The sequence below is a fragment of the Macadamia integrifolia genome, chromosome 14, assembly GCF_013358625.1.
Source record: "Macadamia integrifolia cultivar HAES 741 chromosome 14, SCU_Mint_v3, whole genome shotgun sequence".
NCBI lineage: Eukaryota > Viridiplantae > Streptophyta > Magnoliopsida > Proteales > Proteaceae > Macadamia > Macadamia integrifolia.
The window spans coordinates 10,534,693-10,543,668 of record NC_056570.1 but is presented as its reverse complement, the minus strand read 5'-3'; the positions used below and the strand labels follow the sequence as shown (position 1 = coordinate 10,543,668).

General features: G+C 41.1%; 1 protein-coding gene across 1 annotated transcript; it reads right to left on the bottom strand.

The window, feature by feature from the left end:
- On the bottom strand, positions 1-7,087 carry LOC122060614 (protein SIEVE ELEMENT OCCLUSION B-like). The gene is made up of 6 exons (XM_042623744.1): positions 6,824-7,087; positions 6,492-6,584; positions 6,046-6,401; positions 5,850-5,947; positions 4,674-5,302; positions 1-36 (listed from the first exon to the last, which is right to left on the bottom strand). Exons 1-6 carry the CDS (start codon positions 7,025-7,027, stop codon positions 1-3), a joined length of 1,416 nt encoding a protein of 471 aa, XP_042479678.1. The 5' UTR covers positions 7,028-7,087.
- Between the last annotated feature and the right edge of the window lie 1,889 nt (positions 7,088-8,976).

Below are 8,976 nucleotides of genomic sequence, written 5' to 3'. Positions count from 1 at the left end.
TTATAGGAAAATGTACCGTTCGTTATCCTTTTTCATCTGTTGTTATGTCAAGATTAATGGAACAATTAAGACCTATAAGTATTGTAAGGTTGAGTTTTATATTCATTCTGTTCTAGAAACAATGTTTTGTCCCAAAATCAGAATTATTCCGTTTTTGTGTCAAAATTCTGTTTTGAAATTAAAACTCAAAAATGTTTACCATGTTCCAACCATTTTTTTCATTTCTTACGTTTTTTTCACATGGTTAAAAAAGAAAAAAAAAGAATCGTGGACACCAAACGAAAGATTACATTTTCTTATTCCCGTAAAACGAAAAAAATGTCAAAAACGTTTTTTTCGAATGACTACGGCTGTGTTTGGTGTCAAAAACAAAATTTTCAGTTTTTGTGTTAAAATGTCATTTTAAACAAAAAAAAAATGGTGTTTGGTGAACCTGCTTCACGAACAATTACCTTAGTTGTTCACTTTTTCATATTTGGAACGAAACTGAAATGACAAAACAAGGTTTCGTCGTTCCATCATTTTTTTATTTTTTTTCTTCCTTCTTTTTTTTTGCTAGAAATCAAAATTGTATTAAAATGGAGAATAAAAAAGATATCAGGGTACAGCAAGAAAAAACCAAAGCAAAAGAAAGAACCCCACCTTCGGCATTGCCATCAGCAGGGACCTCCAAAGCTATCTACAGAATCTAAATCTTGGTTTGGAGAAAGAATTCCATCTAATCTCCTCAATAATATGAGTAGGAAATTCCTCCATGGTTCCAGATAATCCTGTTTTTGCAGCTGATTTTGCGAGGTAATCCGCAATAGGATTGGCTTCCCTGTAGCAATGAGAAATCTTCCAGGATATAGAATTGAGGTAGTGCTGTAAAGAGAGCCACTCTTGCAGGGCAAACCAAGGGAGAGACTTGCCTTGAACAGCGGTGACTACTGCCACAGAGTCAGATTCAATCCACAAGTTTGTAATCCTTTGACCCATTGCATGGCGGATACCATGAAGAAAAGTCATGAATTCTGCATAGTAGTTCGTACTGATGCCAAAGAAATGCTTGAAGGAGAATATAACTTTCCCATTGGAATCACGAATGACACCCCCTCCTCCTGCTCGACCAGGGTTTCCCATGGAACTACCATCAATGTTTATCTTTGACCAGGCGAGTGGAGGCTTGCACCAAATGACTTCAAGAATGGAAGGAGGGTTGCCTGGAACTGCATGTAACCCTAGTTTCCTGCAGCAAAGAAGATCAGCAGTAGTCCGAATGACCCCTTTTAAGTTGAGATTAGACTCCTTGAGCGTTCTCAATATTTTCATGAATAGCAGAGAGGCATCCGTACTCTTACCACCATGCCATCGATGATTCCTTTCTTGCCAAATAGTGTCGGTTATTATAATCAAACCCGCCGCCCAAGGATCCTTTACCGACAAAATTCTTCGCTTTCGTTTCCACCAGGATATCAAATCAGCAATGGAGGATTGATCCTTCCAATGAAAACCAAAACAGCTGAAGAACTTTTCCCAAAGGACCCGAGAAACACTACAATTTAAGAAGAGATGGGGTAGAGTCTCAGCATGAAGACCGCACATGATGCATTTGGAGGCTAAAGAGATGCCTTTTTTCCTAATGATATCATCAGTAGTAAGCTTCTGGTGACACAGACGCCAGCCAAAAATTGACTGACGAGGAGAGAGGCCTTTCATCCAGACCAGCTCATGCCAAGGAACCTTGGGATTTCGGCGGCGAATATCATTCCAGGATGAGAAAGTACTGAACTGACCAGAGGTAGAGAGGGTCCAAATACATGTATCTTTTATGTTACCTCTAGGGATATTGATAGTTGAAGCAGCGAGAAAAAAATCTTGAAGAAGAGAAGATGAAACCGTGGGGAAGTTCCACTCATTATTGTCAATAAAGGCCGCAACTGTCATGGAGGAAGATGCAAACAACTCATCTCTCAAACCTGCCTTTTGTTGAAAAGATTCAGAGTCAACCCATCTATCTTTCCAGCAGTTTATGGAGACCCCATTACCCACCACCCATCGCTCTTTGCTAGAGACAAGAGACCACATTCTTCGAAGGCCTGGCCAAATGGTGGAAGATTTATACCCTTTCTTAAGCTCCCCATTTTTCTTCAAAAATCGAGCATTAATAATGCTGGACAGGGCTGATGTAGAGTGTCTTATATTCCATACCTGCTTACAGAGAAAAGCTTTATTGACATCCCTTAGACGCCTAATTCCTAGCCCTCCTTCTTGTTTAGGCTTGCAGATTGAGTCCCAACTAACTGTAACTCCTTTGGCTGTTTCAGGATCGCCACTCCAAATGAAATTCCTCATCCATCTCTCCATGATGTTCAGTAAAGAGCTAGGCCAAAAGTATACAGAGAAGTTGTGGGACGGCATACCAGAAATAACAGATCGAACCAGCTCCACCCTACCAGCCATGGAGAGGAGCTTTCCTTTCCAACCAGCCATCCTTCCTTTAATTTTATCCATCACCGGGAGGAGAGGTTCCCGAGTGACTCTACCCTTGAAGATTTCCACTCCCAGATATTTTGTAGGGAACTTGCAGATGGAGATTCCAAGGGTATCAGAGATGAGTTGCTTTCTATCAAGAGACATCTTCCCCAAAAAAAGTTTACTTTTGTTGAGATTGATTTGTTGACCAGAAAACTGCTGATACTTTGTAAGGAAGTCATGGAAATGTCTGACATATTTGATGGAGCCATTTAAAAAGAAGAAAATATCGTCTGCAAAGAGGAGAAAACTTGGCATTTGGACACCACGAGGACCCTTGATGGTTTGAAGTTTCTTGTCTTGAAGCATAAGGCGGATTCCCCTACACAGGACCTCCTCGGCAAGGATAAATAAAAGAGGGGAGATGGGGTCACCCTGACGCAGGCCTCGCTCAACACCAAAGAATCCAACCGGACCTCCATTGAGCAACACTGAAATTCTGGATGTACGAAGAATTTGATGCAACCGATCAATCCAAGTATCAGGGAAGCCAAACTTTTTCAAGACCTTGAAAAGAAAGCTCCAAGATATAGTGTCAAAGGCTTTCTGGATATCAATTTTTATCCCCATACCTCCACCTCTTGTACCCTCAAACATGAGATTAGCTAACTCTGAAGCGAGGCTGATATTAGTCTGAATAACCTTGCCCTTCTGAAAGGCGCCTTGCTCTTCTGAAATGAGCTTAGGGAGGAGAGAAGAGAGTCTTGTAGCCATAACCTTGGACAAAATTTTACAGAAAAAGTTTTGCATGCAAATCGGCCTAAACTTGTCCAGAGAAGTCGCACCTTCCATTTTCGGGATGAGAACCAAGAAGCTATTATTGATACCTTTAGGAAGGGTTCCAGAGCTGAAAAAATTCTTCACAGCACGGCAAACATCAAAACCAATTAGCTCCCAACAATGTCTGAAGAACGCACCAGAGTAACCGTCTGGGCCTGGAGAACTATCAGGGTCCAGGTCCCAAATTGCATTCTTGATCTCTTGATCATTTGGGATGGCTTCCAATCCTCTAACGTCAATCTCGTCAAGGATATGGGGAATGCAGTCCAATAGCGATCCATGGTCAAGGGTGGGGCTGGCTTTATAGATAGCTTTATAGTACTTCTCAACATGAATAGCCAAATCATCCATGCTTGATGTAATTGTACCATCAGTTTTTTGAAGAGAGCGAATCGAGTTCTTCACCCTTCTGATTTTCGCAGATAAGTGGAAAAATCTAGAGTTTCGGTCTCCTTGAGAGAGCCATCTATTTCTTGCTTTTTCTGCCCATAGCTTTTCATGGTCAAGGAGAGATTTCAAGTATCTGGATTTAGCATCAGCTTCCAAATTAAAAAGATGGTCATCAAAACCATAGGAATCTATCTGAGATTGAATTTGCTGAAGATCATCTTTTGCAGCTTTTAATTCCGCATCTAGGTTTGGGAACACTGATCTTGCCCAACTTCTGAGAATAGGCTTGAGGCGTTTCAGCTTAAGAGCAAGAGAAAAAATAGGATAGCCATCCACAGGTTCACTCCAGGATTTATTGACCACATCCATAAATTCCTCATGGTCCATCCAAAATCGTTGGATGCGAAAGGGGCAATTTGCAGGTTTCATCATTGAATCCGAGGTAATGCACAGGGGGGAATGGTCAGAAGAAAACCGCTGCATCACCTCCTGGGTACAGTCATGAAAGTGGTTTATCCATTCTTCATTACAAAAAGACCTGTCCAGAATTGCCAAAACATTCCCACGCTTCCTGTTATTCGTCCAAGTAAATTTATGCCCTTGAGAAGGAACTGAAATCAGGTTGCAAGCATCCACAGCCGCATTGAACTCAGACGCAGACCCAAGATTAAAGGCGCCCGGACCCTTTTTTTCGAACGAAAAAAGGGAGGCATTGAAGTCACCTGTAACTAGCCAAGGAGAGGAGCCAATTGGAGTCGCTGCAAGAGCCATCCATAGCTCTCTTCTAGAAGCTCGGAAACAACTCGCATGTACAAAAGTTATGTAAATAGAATTGTTTCTCCTTCTGAAAAACCCTAAAAACACCAAGTTGACATCAAATGATTTATTCCATTTTTTTGTTAAAATGTCAAAAAAATTTTTGTATGACTATCAAATGCAGCCTACCAAACACAACTTAAGTCTTAAAAAAAAGAAGTTATAGAGTTTACCCATTGGAGAATGTTTTTGGCTTGTTCAATGGTTTGAAACAAGAGTTCGAGGCCCCAAGTGGCTTCACTCCAGAGCTGTGCTTCCGTCTTCAAGGTGATAGAGAGATCAATGCCTCCCCAGATCCTTATATTCGGGAAGGCATTCTGGGTGATGACCCTGCCCTGTGTGTCCAGCACCACCAGGATGGGCTTGTTGTTGAAGTGCCACACCTCCTTGATGTACTTAATCACTGCCCGGTTGATGACCTGGTGGTCACGGTGTAATAAGTACCACGGCATCTTCTTCATATTCAACAGTTTCTCAAACTCTTCCCTTTTAGACTCTGTAGTCTCCTCTAGTGAGAGACATAACAGCTCGTACTGACACACTTGCTTTGTATTCTTGTACAGATCAACCAGAATCCCGATCTCTTCTTTGTTCGCATCCAACAACGACGGCGATATCAATAGTAACACATTTTTCTTCTCTAACACTTCAACGCCAACATGTTGCTGTGAGGAGACTTGGACAAGTGGCTTTAGACAATCTTTGGTATCAATCAAAGCATTGAGAATCTTTAACTTATCAGTGGGGATCATCGAGAAGAGTTGCAGAAGCTCATGATAATATTCAAATATTTTGTTCTCCTCTGCAATATCAACGTAACAAAATTTAATTAAATTCATAAATTGAACCCGAATAGAACAGGGAGTAAGGTGTAACGATCTGACTTAGCTTTACCCGTTTAGGCAACACTAGACTAAAAAAGGGCACAAACAACACTAGACTAAAAGGGTTTTTTGTGCCCACTTTTGTCTAGGCATAGGCAACATTAGACTGATAGGGTTTTTCGCACCAGCATGTGTTGGGTGTAGGCAATCCTGGATTGATAGTTTCTTTTCGTGCCCACCTGTAGGTTTTTTCTATCTTATTTTAATACAAATGATCATTTTAGGGGGAAAAAAAAAAGGGGGTTCCCGATTCTCAGATGGTTAGGGCGGATTGGGGATTGAGTGGATAAGCGCATGGTCCCAGGTTCATATCCCCATATGTGCATCTATGAGTTAAGTGGAAACTGTGACGATAGGTTACTGTGATAGTCTCTCTTAGGATTAGTCGAGGTGAGCGTAAACTGCCCAGATACTTGGTTAAAAAAAAAAAAACCAACCCTTCTTTCCTTGTTATTATTCACTCACCAATGTACAGACGGTAACGATCGATTTGGTCGTGACTGACAATGAGAATCCTACATAGTTTGGACAGCTCCTCATCCTCAATTCTCGATGGAGTGTACCTGAAATGGTAATAAATTCAGATTCGTTGAACCATCCAAGGAAGCCGAAGAAAGAATGTGAAAGGGACTCATCATGGATTTATATATAGGGATATTACTCGTGACCCAAGCTAAGGAAGCCGAAGAAGTGAGGGACGCAGGCGACGACGCTTCTGATGGTCCAGTAAACAGCAGTTTGGACAACCGATTGGTCGAGGGAGTTGTGGCCTGAAGGGAGGTTTTTCAAATTGACGACACACTCAGTCACGCTAACCATGGCCTCGATAAGGCTCCTCAGCGTCTCCAGGGGCTTCGATTTGTTCTTCGCACCCACCAAGAAGAAGAACCCACCGTAGCTGACGGCAAAGGCTGCCATGGCCAGAACTACCTTGGAATCCCAGGAATAGCTCGACAGTGTTTCGATCAGTGCCAACATTGTATTATCCTCTTCTCCTCCTGTGCATTTGCACGATATCTATCCAAGTAGCAACCAATGTCAGACCTACGTACAATCGTGATAAATTGACTTGAAAAGTACTGATCAAAGCTCAAATCGATAACCAACCTTGCATGAGATCTTGTGTATGTCTTTAGCCAATGCTTCGAAATTGGATGGAGAGGTCTTCCTCTTCAAGCTTTCCATAGCTAGCCCCACGACCTGGAAGCGCAAGCAAAAGCATAAGCTAGCAAGTAGAGAATATCCTTATAGCGTTCAGTTAATAAAGATCAGTACGTATTTGAAACGCACACAGATCAGGTTCAAATACGAGAACACCTCAGCATTTAATGGATTCCAAATGTCAGGACGAAAGGCTTGTACTTGAAACCGATCCATTTTGGGATGGAAACTTTAGAATGGTTTAATATATCTATTTATATAAATATAAGATTACATACACGTTCGCGAGGGCCACCATTGGCAATAGTGGTGGTGGAGAACTTGAGGATGTCCTTGATGAGTTCGATAAGAGGCTTCACATCAACCACCACCGGAGTGAGGTGATCAGCATGGGTGATCTCGATCTGCTTCATCTTGTCGTCGTCGTCTTTGTCGGTGAATATGTGGTACTCTTCCCTCGTCACCTTCAGAAACTGCTCCATCTTCCTCTTTGGTTCTCTCGGTGTAACCTAAATTTAGTAGGAGAAGAAGGATGTGGCGAGTGAGTTCGAATTCAAATGTGGGCTTATTAGTAGGAGTAGACCCTCCTTAAATGGAAAAAGCTGTGCCAGGAGTTGATCTGGACTCGTGTGTCTCGTGGTGACTTGGAGACACAAATTCTTTAAATAATTCCTTACTTCTAAATGGGGCGAGGGATATTGGTCCACAGACCCCAATTTCCAGGTCCTTTACAGAACAAAAGTATTGTCTCAACTCAAGACTGGGTCACTGCTGTCCTCTGGAAAGGAAAAGTTTGGATTACTGATCCAGATAGATTGATAGATTGATAGCAAAAGCGTCCTTGAACTTCAGAGCTTAGGGGAGAAGTCTCAGACTCGCTCATGTAACGATTGTTCATATTATGACATAGGAAAGCTCTGATTCGACATAGGAATACTTATTGTAGGGCCCGACTACATGTGCTTTGCTGGCACTGTTGGGGTCTAAGATGGCCCAGGGTCAGACTTTAAATTCTTTCCACAACCATTTTATTGGGTTTGGGTGAGGTTTTTTAGGTTTAAAATCTGTTACAAATCATTCTTGTCTCGTACTTCCTCTGGTTGGGGATTTATTTTGGAAAGAAACATCCATTGTACTGTTAGCTTTTGGCTCAATTTGTAAAGCCAGATAAGGGGTTAGGTAGTACGTATAGATTCTATAAGGATCACTTGGTTCTTCACCTTGTTGAGGAATGGGCTTCTTACCCGATTTGGCTTGATCCATGGCACTCGGAAGGTATACTGATTAGCAAATTTCAAGACTGGATTAGATTTGATTCATTTTCATCTCGCTTTGCTATATATTGTCCCTAATCTGCTTGAATTTGGGACAATTATTCGAAATCTTGGTGAAACATTGGACTCTTAGAAAAGTGGTGGAAAGATTATGCAATCTCGAAAGCATGGAAACCTGATCTAAAATTTGGTTCATATTTGAAGACCGATGCAACCATCCTAAGGTACTAAGAACTAGTCCTACACCACCAGACCAAGGGAATATCAGTTAATAAAGCCAGCCTTGCCCAGTTCAATCCAGCTTATGCAAGATATATGACGCTCACATACTTTTAAGTTACACTAACCCTTTAGCTCCAAAAACCACATATATGCCAAAATTTAATGTTGAAGCTTGCATTAAGACCTCGAATAGCATAAGAAATAACTTTTGTAGGAAATCAAGATAGTGGGACCTCTACTTTTTCGTTTTCTCTCTGGTTTTTCTCTTAAGCAAAGATTTTGTACAATCTCAATCATAAGAACTTACGGGGTAGAAACTGGGATTTTAGGATTTAATTTATCTAAAAAAAAAAAAAGCCACCAATGTTATCTTGTAAGGAAGTGAACTTTTAGCGAATCTTAAATGAAGGTTGCTTAGTGCATTTCTTTAAACTTTAAAGAGTAAGAGCTTTCCCTATCCTCCTTGAATCCTAAAAGAGTAGCAAGGACCCATGGTATTGCAAACACCTAGAAAAAATTGAGTTTCAGCCCGTATCAACTCTATCTCCATTTCAATTTATTTTTAGAATTCTGTCTTGGTTGGTGCCTAATTACATGAGCCATTTTGGTTCCCAACAGTTTTTGTCTTTTTCTTTTTTTTTTGAAAAAACATTTGTCATAAAAGTTGTGTCATGAGTCCTTATTCAATAGGCTTTGTATTTACCTATATATTGAGCACGACATCCTCATTTTTCTGAGGTTACTCTGAACTGAAACTTCTACACTTCTTGAGTTTGTGTTTGAGCTTGTATAATTTACTCTCCCGATCCGTTGATTTCAACAGCCTATCTTGAGGCTTGTATCATTCAACTTCCTATTTATTGACATGCATCCACACGTATCACCATGCAAACCTATTGATACTCCAACCTCTACTAGATCTCTCCTAATTTCCC